This window comes from Myxocyprinus asiaticus, chromosome 17 (assembly GCF_019703515.2).
Source record: "Myxocyprinus asiaticus isolate MX2 ecotype Aquarium Trade chromosome 17, UBuf_Myxa_2, whole genome shotgun sequence".
NCBI lineage: Eukaryota > Metazoa > Chordata > Actinopteri > Cypriniformes > Catostomidae > Myxocyprinus > Myxocyprinus asiaticus.
Genome location: NC_059360.1, coordinates 10759727 through 10776604, shown reverse-complemented (window position 1 = coordinate 10776604; position 16878 = coordinate 10759727). Strand labels below are relative to the sequence as shown.

General features: G+C 36.9%; 1 protein-coding gene across 1 annotated transcript; it reads left to right on the top strand.

Annotated features, from left to right (window-relative positions):
• Positions 1-1538: 1538 nt before the first annotated feature.
• On the top strand, positions 1539-14786 carry LOC127455199 (photoreceptor cilium actin regulator-like). The gene is made up of 2 exons (XM_051722882.1): positions 1539-5186; positions 14482-14786. The coding sequence occupies exons 1-2, from the start codon at positions 1837-1839 to the stop codon at positions 14603-14605; spliced, it is 3474 nt and encodes a 1157-aa protein (XP_051578842.1). The 5' UTR covers positions 1539-1836; the 3' UTR covers positions 14606-14786.
• The last annotated feature ends 2092 nt before the right edge of the window (positions 14787-16878 follow it).

The following is a 16878-nucleotide window of genomic DNA, read 5'->3' as shown; positions in this document are numbered from 1 at the left end:
CAAAATTGTCAAGACAACAATTGAAATGTAGACACTGTTGTAAGTGTCTGTTTTATATTGTATATACTGTATCATAAGACATGGTAAAACTCAGTATACTATACCAACCAGTAAACACACCATCACTTCTGAAGTCATAGTAGCATTGACAAGTCACCAAAAGCATACAATGTAACAAAATATTTTTGTGTGTGTGTGAATCCCTGATTGTTGTGCTACTTTCAAATATTTGCTTCTTTTCTAACTTAAAAAGCATCATATTTTATGCAATAATCAGTTCTCCTATACTTGTCTGTTTTTGGTAATGACAATAAGCTCTTTAATATATAAATATGTATATTTTTAATTCTAACTTCAATTCACAATGTAATACATATTGTTTAAATATATTAATAATATTGTATTATTTATGTTGGTGGAGGGTATGTATTCACAATGCACAATTCACTTGTACATCATGTTATGAAGTATACCTGTAATATGTACATTTGATAAAACTTACACAGTATGAATTGAGTGGCAGTTAGGAATGAATAAAGGAGAGCTCCTCAATTAAAAACTATGCCATCTCTTTTCTAACACACATGTCCTTAGGAGGTCATAGTGTGAGATTTAATATGGTGTTGCAGTGCTTAGCTTCACACTTTTACTTTGCAAATGCCTGTCAATCAAACAAAAACAGGAAGGGTTAAATACAGTTCTGGTTATAGCAGTCAGTCAAAGTAATCCTGTAAAATAATCACCCTTACCTTTCTGAAAAGAAAGTAATCAAAATTAATAAAAAATTCAGCATGAATATATATATATATATATATATATATATATATATATATATATATATATATATATATATCCCATTCGTAAATATGACCCAATAAAGCCTATTAAGGTAACTCTAATCTTCTACATAAACAAGTTTCCTTCACAGCATTACTAGCACTGACATCAGAACGTTGGCCAGACAGGAGTTGTAGTAGCTCAAGCAGTACAGGTTCTTGTGTCACTGTGCTAATACAACAGTCAATGTTGAGAACCAGAGCACCAGAACAGTGTGAAAGATTACAGTCACTGCATTAATTTAAATGTTTAGTTTTGTAAGTTCTTTTAAACAATATACATTGTGTCACAATGCAATCTATTTCTACAATACTGTATATAAATATATTTCTCTGTTGAAAAGGTTAAAACCAGATACATAAATTCAAAAAGAAAATAAAGTTTACAGGAGTACACAATGGTTCATCAAACAATTTATTATTTAGAAAAACTTGTCTGTGGTAGCCTAAATATTGAGAGAGCCAAACAGGGAGACACTGTTTGAGCTATAAATATCCACATCAATAACAGCCATGATTATCTTGATGAGCTTAAGGTCTTACAAACGTATTTGCTCTACAGTGACATGTGTGCACCCTGAGGACTACACTCAAATCCTCACTAATCTCTTCAGCTGATCGTCCTCCAGAAGGTACAGAGGGACAGTGCCATGTTAAACTTACTGCTTGACAATATTTGCTTTAGAAGAATCAAAAACTATTTTAATCATCAATGGAATAATTGTTCTTTGTTTGGATGTTATCTGAAAGAGAAAAGATAAGACTCATTGATTGGCACTGCTCAACTTTTTGGGTGCTTTTCTTCTGTGATTACCCAGGATACCTAAAGACATTCAAATACAACAGTGTGCTTAGCAATTAGAGTCATTTGAAAATGACAGGTGCAGCTGGTGGTTATGGCTCTAAACTATCCTGGCATCAGATGAAGTTGTCTGCCTCTTCATCTTTGATGGACTATATATTTAAGGTCTAAAAACCAGTGAACTGCAACTGCTCTGAAATGGGCTGCTCTCCATCACGGGGAAACAATTTAAATGCAGCACAGGGACTGTTCAGAAGAGGGAGAACTCTACTACCAGTAACCCAGGAAAGCCCAGGAGAATCACAGTCTGATGATGGGGGAAGTAGAGGATCTGGAGGAGGGGAAAAAGATAAAGACAACTCAACAGCTCGGAACAACACAAGTTCCACTTTGTTAGGGAGGAAATTCTCTGAAGGTGAGCCAGAAACTGCTGGGGTTGCTTCTGCCAAACTGGGTACACGAGAGATTACCATCAATATATTATCTAAAGGGAGGGAAAGACAAGAAGAAAAACAAGAGGCTTGTGAAAAAAAGGCTGTGAAGAAGTCTAAGAAAGGTCTAACAAAACTGAACAAGAAGAAAGGCAAGGAAAGATGTTGTATTGAAGAAAAAGTAGACTTTCCAGAGCCACTGGTGAAAGCTCATCAAGCAGCGTATGCATATCTCAATCCCAGTATCAATAAATTTGAAGACCTGTTAGAGTTACTCGATCATGCAGCTCAGACCCAAATCTCCTTGCATCCCATGTTGGCGTTCTTGGTCCTACGCTATGAAGAGATAAATAAAGGGCTGCAGGAAATAGTAGAAGAGGGAGAGAAGATGTTAAAAGAAAATGGACAGCATCTGGCTTGGCCTTGCCAAAAAAAGAAATACTCTTCATCCAGCTCAGCAAAAAATTTGACATCTCCCACCTCAAATGAGCCCCCACCAGACCTGCTACAACAACTCCTCCAGTACACTGTCCAGAGGATGAGACAAGTGGGTCAATTGGTGAGTGGAATTGGGGATACTGCGCTTGAGGAGGCTGTGGATTATATTTCCTCCATTTCTGAAATTCTTGAAAAGAAGCTCAGGACAAAGCGTGCATCAGAGTGTAGATTAATGCAGTTGCTGTCTCGGATTGAGGCTGCCTCACTGAGAAAGCCTGGCCCAGAAGACTCTGCACTGTTTAGTGAAGACAGTGGTATTGGTGCAGAAAGTGAATCACTGGCAGGTTCAGACAGACGACACCAGCGCAGAGAAAGTTGTGAGTCAACTGGAACCATTTGTGCTATGTCATGTAGCCCCTCTGGTTTTATACCAGTTGACCAAGCCTCATACAGAGGCAGACTTCTCAGAACAATAAGCAACAGCAGCTCTCTTAACTCTATAGACTCGATTTGCACTATTACAGCAAAGGAAAATAGGGATATGGAATCACTGCTTAGCTCTGTCTCCTTGGATGAAGGTGGAGGGGAGGATGTGGAGGATGGAAGTAAAGATGAAAAATGTGAGGATAAACGGAGGACACAATCAAACTCTTCTACTCCAGACCTTAGACAGCAACCATGTCGCCTGCCAACAAAGCGCATAGAGAATCCACAAAATGTAGAAATGACTTTAAAGTTGAAAGATGCCATCAGTGGCCGGATTAAGTTTTTGCCATCCCAAAGCTCTGGAGTAAAGTCAAAACAGACTGAGAGCCCAAAGGGCTGTAGTCACCAGTGGACTGAGGATAGTGACAAAAGTTCTAAAAGACCACAAACAGCTCTCACAAGAACACCAAAGAAAAAGATCACGGTTACTAAACAGTACCGATCAAGATCAGCAGATTCTCTGCGTAGCAAAGCAGAAGATCCTACACTCATTGAACTTGAGAGAACTCAAAAAGAACTGAACCAAAGGCTGGAGAGGATGACCAAGGTTAAGTGTGAAGAACATACAAAGCAAGATTCATCTAAGCAAATCCAACAGCAGCCAACACAAGCCATTTCATTTGTAGCCACCAGCAGGCAGCATTCTTTGAACAGGAACATTTTTTCTCTGAATAATCAAAGAAAGGTAGGCAATGCAAAAGTAGATTTAGGGGAACAAGGTGGTGTTAAGGAAGAAATGGATGAAAAAAAGAAAAAGGATAAAGAGAAGGAAAAAGAAAAGGGAAAGGACAAAGACAAGAAAGTTCTTAAGGGGACTGTTAAGGCAGCACCTACACCAAGCCCACCATCATCACCCCGCCAATCCTCAAGGTTGTGTAGGGGGAGGAATTCTGTTAAAACATTGATTGACTCCTTCAGTCAGGGTGTGGAGGAAAGTAAACAGATGACAGAGAGTGCAAAAGTTCTTGGACCTCTTAAAAGTGTTAGAAAATGTGGCGTTCCCATCATTCCAGGTTTAGGTACCTCTGGCACATTAGCATTCAATGACAATAATTTTGTTAGTGGTCGAGGGGAGTCACGATGCTATGAAAGGACAGAAGATGTTGACATTGACAATCTACCACCCCCTCCGCTTGAGGTTCTCATGGACAATTCCTTTGAAAACATACAGACAAAGGACACAGAAGAAAATAAAAAAAGCAGGGGCCGATCCACTCTACCAAAAAGGACAGCAATGTCTCAGAGGCTACGAGCCTCTTTGCAGTCTATAACAGTGCTACCTAGTAGGGGAAATTTGCATAAGGGCTCTGTTAGCATGTCACCAGCCCGTTCCTTACATCAGGATACCAGGGGACTTGGGAAGGGTGGTCCCCATGATTCCAGTCCCGAAAAAGATACAGAAAATGAGGAGGCTGCCTCCCTTTACAAACAAGCAAGAAAAATTATTCACTTGAGACATTCTTCTGACTCTCCAACAGAGAAACATACAGTTGAGCAGGGCCAAAGTAAGCTTTCTTCCTGCTCAAGTGATGTAGAGGTTAAACAGGAGAACAGCACCAATGAAACAGAATCAAACAGTGCCTCTAGGAACCAAAAACCTGCCACTCCACCTGCATCCAGAACTCGCGTGTTACCGTCCACACCATTGTTACATCGGAGACTCCCTAGCCCTCCAGTATTTAAAAGTGAACCCACTTCTTCAACTTCATCTAGTCCCCCTGTTGTTCGTAAACTCCCCACACCTCCTTCTGCTGGCCAACGGATCCTGCCAAGCACTTCTGCCTTGCGGCAAGACCACACCCCCAGCCCAATGTCTAGGGTCACCAACCACTTCAAGGCACCATCACCTCCTGCTTCTCCAAAAGTGCTTCAATGCACTCGAGGCAACAGTAGTGAAGAATCTACTGCGAGAGTATTTAGCAATGCTAGATCAGTGTTTTGTCGTGCCTCATCATCATTATTTGAGGCTCAGCCTGTTCCCGCACCTAAGCCCCCTCAGGCATGGGCCTGCACCGGCGTTCTACCTCGTCCCTGGGGTGAGCATAGTAGGCTGCTAGTGTCTGCACGAGGACCCCAGCAATTAATTCGGCGCAGCCAGTCAGACAGAAGGCCCAGTCTAAGACAGCCGCCTAGGGCGCCAGTCATCTCCGTGGCAGAAACATGTGGGAGTGAGCCAGCAATAAGCACCCATGGGTGAGTCTCACATTCGTGTGGTATATAAAATGAAAAGCTGAAGAATATCTTCTTATTCATTTAGTAGGGGCAATTGGGAATTATTTATTTTTTATTACAGATTCTTTTATAAGTCATAGACTAATACAAATCTACCTGCAATCCTTTGGTATTCACCTTATTCACCCAGAGAAACTAGCGTGCAGCCATCTTGAAAATTGTGTATTTGAACTTCAGGTCAAGCGTTTCCTATATAGATATCTATCGTGTTGATGTCAAAGTATAATTAGCTAGAGAAGTGGATTTACAGGTTATAGAGATGCCAAAAGTTATCATTTGTATTTTAAAGTGTTCAGGGGATGTCATAACAACTGGAAGTAGAGTGAGGAGATAAAAAAAAAAAAAAAGTACTTCATTCATAATTACACATCCTACCTTCATGCTGTGGACCTACTGATATGCCTCTTTGCTCATGAAACTCAAAGAGACAAAGTAATAAAAAATATCTCTGTACGACACCTCTGGCCATCATCTTGTGTCATTCATCCATCGCGTCATAGTTAGGTGAGCAGATTTTTTTTTAACGCATGTGCGTCAATTAAAAAAAATTACTCAGAGGTCCTTAGAGGACAAAAATGTCTGCATCAAAAACCTGCCATAATAATATTATATATTAATATTATTTTCCACTTTCAATGAGTTAATTTTTTTAACCAACATCAGTCCTGATCATAACTACCAAGTATTCATTCATTTTCAGTATTTTAAACCTTTAAATGTTAGTTTGTTTATATAATGCCACTGTTGTTTAAAAACAAAATAAAAAAAAATAAAAAAAAAAATTTTTTTTTGGATATGACAATGATTAGCAACAACATTGATTTTGATGCATTATTATTTTTTGTGCAGTGTGCAAAAAAAAAAAAAAAAACACAGTACCTTAGAGGACAAAAATGTCAGCGTCAAAAAACTGCCATAAAAATATTATATATTCATATTATTTTCCACTTTCACTGACTTAGATGTTTTTAGCAAACATTAGTCCTGATCATAACTATCAAATATTCAATCATTTTTAGGATTTTAACCCTTTAAATGCCAGTTTGTTTACATAATGCCACTGTTGTTTTTTACACACACATACACACACAAATGTCTCAATACACACATTCAAAACACACTCTGACATCCATACCAACACACCCACACAATTTTAGCTGCATCATTTATTCAATTGGCCTGCAGTGCTCTATAATACAGCAAACAGAAAATAGGAAAAAAGCATGTATTTGTTCCATTGGCTAAACATGAGAAAAATGGTGCCATCTGGTGGAAAATATTTAAAATTTACATTTTGAAGCCAGGGCTCCGGAATGATAGCATAATATCATATAATTCAAGATTTTATGCTTTAATGGCACCGGGATTAAATATTGCAGATTTAATTGGTTTCAATGGGTACATTTTTGTCCTTAAGGTCCTGAGTGTAACTGTTTTGTGTACACAGTGTATTATATATAATACATATATAATTCTTATAATGTATTATAAGAACTGAGATTGAAATATCAAAATTCCCCCAAAAATACATACCTTTGGCTAAATTTATGCCACTGGCATTTACACATGGTCGAAAAAACAAAAATGAAAAAGACAAAAATGTCCCAAAGGTCGCACAAGGGTTAAACCGGGACGGGGAAGGGGTGCTACTACAGGTGCATCTCAATAAATTAGAATGTCGTGGAAAAGTTCATTTATTTCAGTAATTCAACTCAAATTGTGAAACTCGTGTATTAAATAAATTCAATGCACACAGACTGAAGTAGTTTAAGTCTTTGGTTCTTTTAATTGTGATGATTTTGGCTCACATTTAACAAAAACCCACCAATTCACTATCTCAAAAAATTAGAATGTGGTGGCATGCCAATCAGCTAATCAACTCAAAACACCTGCAAAGGTTTCCTAAGCCTTCAAAATGGTCTCTCAGTTTTGTTCACTAGGCTACACAATCATGGGGAAGACTGCTGATCTGACAGTTGTCCAGAAGACAATCATTGACACCCTTCACAAGGAGGGTAAGCCACAAACATTCATTGCCAAAGAAGCTGGCTGTTCACAGAGTGCTGTATCCAAGCATATTAACAGAAAGTTGAGTGGAAGGAAAAAGTGTGGAAGAAAAAGATGCACAACCAACCGCAGCCTTATGAGGATTGTCAAGCAAAATCGATTCAAGAATTTGGGTGAACTTCACAAGGAATGGACTGAGGCTGTGGTCAAGGCATCAAGAGCCACCACACACAGACGTGTCAAGGAATTTGGCTACAGTTGTCGTATTCCTCTTGTTAAGCCACTCCTGAACCACAGACAACGTCAGAGGCGTCTTACCTGGGCTAAGGAGAAGAAGAACTGGACTGTTGCCCAGTGGTCCAAAGTCCTCTTTTCAGATGAGAGCAAGTTTTGTATTTAATTTGGAAACCAAGGTCCTAGAATCTGGAGGAAAGGTGGAGAAGCTCATAGCCCAAGCTGCTTGAAGTCCACTGTTAAGTTTCCACAGTCTGTGATGATTTGGGGTGCAATGTCATCTGCTGGTGTTGGTCCATTGTGTTTTTTGAAAACCAAAGTCACTGCATCCATTTACCAAGAAATTTTGGAGCACTTCATGCTTCCTTCTGCTGACCAGCTTTTTAAAGATGCTGATTTCATTTTCCAGCAGGATTTGGCACCTGCCCACACTGCCAAAAGCACCAAAAGTTGGTTAAATGACCATGGTGTTGGTGTGTTTGACTGGCCAGCAAACTCACCAGACCTGAACCCCATAGAGAATCTATGGGGTATTGTCAAGAGGAAAATGAGAAACGAGAGACCAAAAAATGCAGATGAGCTGAAGGCCACTGTCAAAGAAACCTGGGCTTCCATACCACCTCAGCAGTGCCACAAACTGATCACCTCCATGCCACGCCGAATTGAGGCAGTAATTAAAGCAAAAGGAGCCCCTACCAAGTATTGAGTACATATACAGTAAATGAACATACTTTCCAAAAGGCCAACAATTCACTAAAAATGTTTTTTTTATTGGTCTTATGATATATTCTAATTTTTTGAGATAGTGAATTGGTGGGTTTTTGTTAAATGTGAGCTAAAATCATCACAATTAAAAGAACCAAAAACTTAAACTACTTCAGTCTGTGTGCACTGAATTTATTTAATACACGAGTTTCACAATTTGAGTTGAATTACTGAAATAAATGAACTTTTCCACGACATTCTAATTTATTGAGATGCACCTGTATATTCACACACACACACACACACACACACACACACACACATGTTGGTGCAGCTATCCTTATGAGGACTCTCCATAAACATAATGATTTTTATACTGTACGAACTATAGATTCTATCCCCTAACCCTACCCCTAAACCTAACCCTCACAAAAAACTTTCTGTATTTTTACATAAAAAAACCAAACATAGTTTAGTATGTTTTTTAAGTGATTTGAATAATGGGGACACTAGAGATGTCCTCATAAACCACATTTATAGCATAATACTGGTAATTACCAGTTTGTAACCTACATTTTTTTTCTCGTAAACCACCCAAACCCGCCCACACACACACACACACACACACACACACACACACACACACACACACACACACACATGTGAAAGTATACGTTTTATTATTCAGTTTACATTTTTTATCAAATTGTAGCCTTTTAAAAACATGAGGTTAAAATTAATGTGAACAAGTACAAATGTCATTTCCTTTAATGTCATGAACTTGCATGTGAAATAATATGAGCTGTCATTGTTTAAAATTTCATGTCAACTACATATTTTAACAAAAATTATTAAGTTGAAACCTAAAAATAAAGCAGAATTACACATATGACAAATTAATGCTTGTATTATGAAAAAAGTGCAGTGTGTCATTGCTGTCTGAATGTGATCTGCCAGGTCTAATTTACCTCCGCGGGTGTCGAAAAAACAAACATTTACAGTGACAGAAAAAACAACTTACTGGCATTTTCATGTAGTAAAGGGGTGGTGTAGACTCACACAGGGGCGGATTGGCCGTCAGGAGCACTGGGCGTTTTCCAGGTGGGCCACTGGGTAATTTTGGCTGGCCCATTGCTGCGCAAGTACCGGCCCATCCTACAGGCGTTTTAAGCTGCCCTGGGCTCCAGCATGCCCACGCGAACCCCATTACAGAGTGAATATTCAAAAAACATTGTAAGGTAAAGCCAAAGCAATGCATACTTTGTTTAAAGGAAAGCAGAACCAGCGCTTGTCAAAGCATTTGGCTTTTCACTTTATTCTCAAGAATAATCTTTGGAAGGAATTAAAACACTGCAGATATAAAGACACAATAAACTCACATAGAGTGAAAATATGAGCAATTAATCTGCTAATTATCTACAAAGTTCTACAATTTAAGAGGTATGCTTATTTTGTTTTACGTATATTTATATTTGTTTATATATATTTGTAGATATTCTGGCCAATTTTGTTTTCATTGATTTTTTTTAATTTATTTTTAAATAAACATTTACACATAGTTATGTGAGTAATTGACATTTTTGTCCTGCTTTGTGACACTTTCTTCATCTATTTTAAACAACATTTTATGATCTTGTTTAGCTACAGTATATACAGTACATATATAATATATTATTATTATACTTGTTTCCACAATCTCATATTAACTAAGACAATAGTTTGTTTGCACTTCTAGAAAAAAACTTGAAAGGTGATTAAGATCTTTAAAAACTTTGAAGAAATGCTGACTTGTCACAGCACCTAAAATACACACTTTCCCTTGTTCTTTCATGTACATTTTAACCTAACATATGTATGTTGGGAAAAAAGTTTTCGGACATGTTATTTGCTATAAAGTGTTTATTTTAGTGCTTTCACTAAAAAATCCACTCATCACATTTACAGTTGTTTTATATGTTTTAAAGTTATGAAACTTTTTGTACTGGTGGGGCCTTGTTGTCATGACTAGCAGTCATTAGAAATGCCTCTCCAACTATTTGAAATTGAGCTGGAAAATCTAATCAATGAGCCGGTGTGTTATGGTATGGTGTGGTGTGTTGCGGGCTGGTTTGGTGGGCCGCTCTGGGCCAGCATGTCCAGGGACACTTTTTAGTCCCAGTCCGCCCCTGCACTCAACACCATCAACTCTTGATGAAAAATAATTTCTGTGCTCCCACATGTAATCCATTTTGATCAGCTCTTCTCAATAGCTTCAATGCAAACTGGTAGTTAAGAGATAAAACATGGAAGCACAGAGTGCAGAAAAGGGGCAGGGCTGAATAAGGTGAATAAGAAATGTGGTATGTGGTATATGTGGTATAAGTTACTGAACCAATTATAGACTTATTATGAAAAAGCCTTGATCATGATATTGAATATTAAGTTACTGTACCACCGTCTCGCAAATTAGAGAGACAGCAGCTTTAATACTTATAAATTAGAATGGTTTTCACCTTAATATGACACAATTTTCTTTTTACATTTATTTATTTATTTTTTATAGCTGTCAGGAATAATATCCCTTACAAAAAATCTATAGTTCTGGCAAACTAGCTGCACACTTGTCACAAATTTGACGTAAATTTGACACTCATTATGTTCACATGCAAATGAGCTTGTGATTCGCGTAAATGTGTGCCAGAAGTTTGCAACTCTTTACCTATAGTTGTGAACCTGCAGCAAATCTTTGGCAACAATGGACAATTTGCTGCAAGTTTGCCGCTAAGCTCATTTGCATGTGAAAATTATCAGTGGCGAATTTGCAGCAAATTTGCCAGGAATGTGTTTAAAGCAAAAGTGGTTTGCATTATAATTATCTTAAATAATTTAGTAAGCTAAGATCATGTAAGCTTTTAACCAACAAACTACAGTAGAATGTTATAATAATTATTAGTTTGAATTCCAAGTCATAAAAGCACCAGAAGAAATATATTGGATATATTTATTTAATGAGTGAAATGTTCACCCTCCTTTTTTCAAACAGAGAGATAACTTTTAATTTACTGAAATTAAATCTTAAATAAACTGAAATTTAGTGTTTGTCCCTAGTATCACCTTGCTCAAAGTAATATCACATGGAATTTTGCATGGTTATACATAACTCATACATAACAGCATTCACTTTACATCTCAGTCAACTTCACATCTGTCATGTTTTTAACACGCCAACACAGCTACATGGCTGCTTATCCAGGTTAATATCTGTGATTTAACGACTCAGAAACAAAAATCCACAAATGCTCTGAAGAAGCTTACGTATGAGAACTATGCAGAAAGGTCCCGCGAGGTATACTATTGAATTCACTGAGCACACTTTATTAAGCTTTTAATTTCTGATCCATGAACTCAGCTCTATCGGGTTATGATGCTTAACATCCATACAGTATACATGATTCTTTCAATTACTCTTTATTTAAATTTTTTATTTTTTTTTATAAGGGTACCTGAAGCAAATACCATTCATGCTTGAAATTATACCCTCTGTTCCAGATTTCATTTTATAAAAGAATAAGGAAAATAAAAGGACATGCAATATGATTGTCTCTGTCATATTAAAGAGTTCAGCTTCCATGCTTTTTGAAATTCAATTACGGGTTCATTGTGTATATGTGTCACTCAGCTTTCAGGGTATATAGCAAGGGACAAATCTGCAGTTGTATGCATTTTTAAGTTATATTTGTACACTGTGGTGCCAGATAATCAGTTGTCATTATTCATTTGTAAAGTATTTAATTAAATCATGGATATGAATTGGTTCATAAAATCTATCTGTTGAAATATTTTTTTAATTATTATTTTCAGTCAAGTCCAGTGAGCAAGTCTTGTGGAATGTCATCATCACAGGAAATAGAAAAGTTATTTTCACTGGATATCCAGCAAATGCAAACTATAAGCACAATAACAGTTTTTATACAATACATGTATGTATAAATATACTTGACGACTTTGAGAATTGACCCAACAACAAACATTGAACAAACAAAAGTAGCTCTTGGTAATTGCCATCTAAGATTGAGCAAGAATTTATATATGCAGGGGAACTTTTTTATTTAGATTTAGCAAAATGTTGATCATACAGGTTGGACTTAAATAACTTCAAACCTCAGTGGTTCTTACTAGTCTCGTGATCAAACGTCAGGAAGTCAAACCTGCGGCATAATCACTGGCCATAACATAACTTTATGCGATGAACCGAAAACAATAAAAAAAATAAATAAAAATACGTCGCTTTCACTCTCAAATGAAATCCTTGATAAGCCGAGTATGCAGCGCCCAAATTAAATATACACTGGTGGCTAAAAGTTTGGAATAATGTACAGATTTTGCTGTTTCGGAAGGAAATTGGTACTTTAATTCACCAAAGTGGCATTCAGCTGATCACAAAGTATAGTTAGGACATTTCTGATGTAAAAAACAGCACCATCACCATTTGAAAAATGTCATTTTTGATCAAATCTAGACAGGCCCCATTTCCAGCAGCCATCACTCCAACACCTTATCCTTGAGTAATCATGCTAAATTGCTAATTTCGTACTAGAAAATCACTTGCCATTATATCAAACACTGTTGAAAGCTATTTGGTTTGTTAAATGAAGCTTAACATTGTGTTTGTGTTTGTGTTTGTTTTTGAGTTGCCACAGTATGCAAAAGACTGGCATGTCTTAAGGTCAATATTAGATCACAAATGGCAAAAAAAAGAAACAGCTTTCTCTAGAAACTCATCAGTCACTCATTGTTTTGAGGAATGAAGGCTATACAATGCTTGAAATTGCCAAAAAAAACTGAAGATTTCATACAAAGGTGTATACTACAGTCTTCAAAGACAAAGGACAACTGGCTCTAACAAGGACAGAAAGAGATGTGGAAGGCTAGATGTACAACTAAACAAGAGGATAAGTACATCAGAGACTCTAGTTTGAGAAATAGACGCATCACATGTCCTCAGCTGACAGCTTCATTGAATTCTACCCACTCAACACCAGTTTCATGTACAACAGTAAAGAGAAGACTCATGGGTGCAGGCCTTGTGGGAAGAATTGCAAAGAAAAAGCCACTTTTGAAACAGAAAAACAAAAAGAAAATGTTAGAGTGGGCAAAGAAACACGGACATTGGACAACAGATAATTGGGAAAGAGTGTTATGGATCTTAACCCCACTGAGCTTTTGTGGGATCAGCTAGACTGTAAGGTGCGTGAGAAGTGCCCGACAAGACAGCCACATCTATGGCAAGTGCTACAGGAAGCGTGGGATGAAATGTCACCTGAGTTTCTGGACAAACTGACAGCTAGAATGCCAAGGATCTGCAAAGCTGTCATTGCTGCACATGGAGGATTTTTTGATGAGAACTCTTTGAAGTAGTTTAAGAAGTTCTAAAATTTTTTTTTCATTGTAATAGTACTTTTTCACATTATTAATGTCCTGACTATACATTGTGATCAGCTGAATGCCACTTTGTTGAATAAAAGTACCAATTTCTTTCCATAAGAGCAAAATCTGTACATTATACCAAACTTCTGGCCGCCAGTGTAGTCACTGAGTTCAGAATTGCATACTAGCCATACCTGCCTATGGCAGAAATAGTAAGAGTAGTATGGTAGTATGCAATTCTGAACTCAGCGACTATATTTAATTTGGGCGCTGCATACTCGGCTTATCAAGGATTTCATTTGAGAGTGAAAAGCAACTTATTTTTTTGTCAGTTCATCGCATAAAGTTATTTTATGGCTTCAGAAGACTTGGAATATAGTGCACAAGCTGTATCATTTACTTTTACTATGGTTTTATATTTTACTGCGGTCAAAGGTGGTTGGAGTAAAAGGGGTGAGGGTGGGGTGAGGTAATAGACATCATTTTCATTTTTGGATGAACTATTCCTTTAAGGTTTCACCATATAATATTAATTTAAGTTTTCTTTAAGTTAACATTACTTGTGCATTACTAATTAACACATAAAAATAATGAAAATGGCTCCCTAATATTGGAAAGACTATTCATATGAACTCTATAAATCACAAGGATCAAAGAAGGTTGACAGAGGAACAGCGATTTATGATATAATCATACAATTTTAATTGTAATTAATTTTAAAACTTGAGTGAACTTGAAATGTAGCATCATTATGGTGAGATTTAGATTTTACCTTGCAATATAACTGCTAATCCCTCACAACTAAGCTCTCAATGACTCACTGCTCACCATGGCAAAATAACTCTTCCCCCACTTCACTAATCCTTCAATACACTAATATGCATGTTCTGATTTGCTGTGACAGGTTGGAAGATGGTCCAATCAGAGAAGACAAGCCATGGAGTGAGCAAACAGAACTCCGGGGTGCAGTGCGCTCAGCCTCACACCCAGACTTGTGCATTGTGGGTCAGGGTTTACAGCGCGAATGAGAGAAATGAGGAAGGAGCAAGTAGGATTATGGATTAGCAAACCTTGGATGGGATTAAAACCTTTGTATTTTTCCTTCTGGGAAGTGAACATAGCTATTTCTCCTAATGCATTTTTTTTTTTTTAAGCTTTAGCCGAATAGGCTAATTTTATAAATATTTGTGTGTGTGTTTTATTTTGGTGTAATTTGTTTAAAAAAAAAAATAAAAAAAAATTGTATTGTGAATATTATTTATTGGCCTTTTATATTCTTATTTCTAAATAAAAATGCATCACAGATCTCTGTTTTTTTATCCTTTCTTTAAAATTTACATTTCTTAAAACTTGTTAATCATCCATTACATTGACATGGCATTGAAGTTGAAAGAATGGTAGTAACTTTACACAAACATGTCAGTATGCAATTCTGTCACTCTTGTCTCATGCCAACACTGGCTATACTTTTACTATACAGTCTACAGGGGAAGTTGTGGCTAGTTTTCACACAAAGAAGTTGTCCCAAAGCACTCTTAAAAAGCAGTTAAAAAAGGGAGCCGTCAAGCCGGACACTTTGTGCTTCCCGTTGTGTGCTGAACCTACATCAGTCATGGCAGATCGCACAATGTTGAAGTGGCAAAGTTGATGCAATAGAAATACAGATAGACAGATGTTTGATTTTTTTTTTTTTTTTTTTTTCATATAATAACCAGAAACAATATAAATTTGAACAGGTTACATGCTGCTTAAAACAGTGCCTGTGTGTACAAGTAGAAAGTCTGATAAAAGCCTATATTATGTTAAATATTTGTGAATTTTTTTAATTGTTTTTATGAATGAACATGATGTATAAGATTAAGATTGCATGAAAAGAGAATTGTACTGTTATAAAAACATGGATTTGTAAGATTTTAGTGTAACTGAATGTGTCAGAATAAACATGGCAGAGTTTATAGTGCATACCATACCATTCTTACTATTTCTGCCATATATATATATATATATATATATATATATATATATATATATATATATATATATATATATATTGCCGGCCCTGCCTAATACGTAATATTAGCGGTGGCATAGGGCCCCTGAGACCACCAGGGGGCCCCCTACCATTAGTTCAGTCTGGCAAATAATTATTTGCCCTTAGTGTAAATAGCACTGGGCACACAGCCCGGCTATAAGCATGCCAACAGTTCGATAGAAACTGTCAAAACTTTGAAAAACATATTATATAATCAAAGAAAAGGCATAAAGATATACAGTGATGAGCCAAAACGTTATGACCACCTGCCTAATATGCTGTTGGTCCTCCACGTGCTGTGTAAGCTTTATACTTAAAAATGTTTGTTTGCACAGGTTAAAGGGATATTTCACCCAAAAATGAAAATTCTCTCATCTTTTACTTACCCTAATGCCATACCAGATGTGGATGACTTTCTTTTTCAGCAGAACACAAAGATTTTATATATATATATATATATATATATATATATATATATATATATATATATATATATATATATATATATATATATCACATAAAGGAAACATAAAAATAATCCATATAACTTCAGTGGTTAAATCCATATCTTCAAAAGCTAAATGATAGGAGTGGGTGAGAAACAGATTCACTTGCATTGTAAGGACCTACAAAGCTGAGATATTCTTCTAAAAATCTTCATTTGTGTTCAGCAGAAGTAAGAAAGTCATACACTTTCTGGGATTACATGAGGGTGAGTAAATGATGAGAGAATTTCCTTATTTTTTTAAGATTGCTTAGTTAATGATGTTGGGTGTGTTTGGTTAGTTGTACCAGTAGGTAAGGGGGGCCTCATTTTGAAAATCTGCATAGGGCCCCCAAAAATGCAAGGCCAGCCCTGTATATATGGCAGTAGTAAGAGTAGCATGGGTAGTATGCCATTCCGAACTCAGCCCATGAAATGAACATCATCATTGCCGTATTGTCATCAGAGCATGTGCAGCTGCTTTTAGGCAACTGCTGCAGCTGACTCGTGCAGCTGGTCTTACTTTGCTCTTGCGGCACTTTGATGGCATCGTAAAAGTGAAGAAGCAGTCGTGCCAATGAAAGGCATGCAGAATTTCTAACCAGCATGCATTGGTTCAAGCCAGACGCCAACCGGTCTGTGTGAAGTCAAACACACCTATTATCACTTATCTTTGTCTTTACAAACCCAGGTGTTCAACATTCGCCATTTCTACTTTTTCATACTTAAACCTTAAATGCATACCTTGGGTCTTTAGTAAACTCTTTTACCAAAGTTTTTTCAGA

Coding starts and splice junctions, on each gene's coding strand:
- LOC127455199 (XM_051722882.1), top strand. CDS start 1,837: ATGGGCTGCTCTCCATCACGGGGAAACAATTTAAATGCAGCACAGGGA. Junction 5,187..14,481: donor CCAGCAATAAGCACCCATGG/GTGAGTCTCACA, acceptor TTGCTGTGACAG/GTTGGAAGATGGTCCAATCA.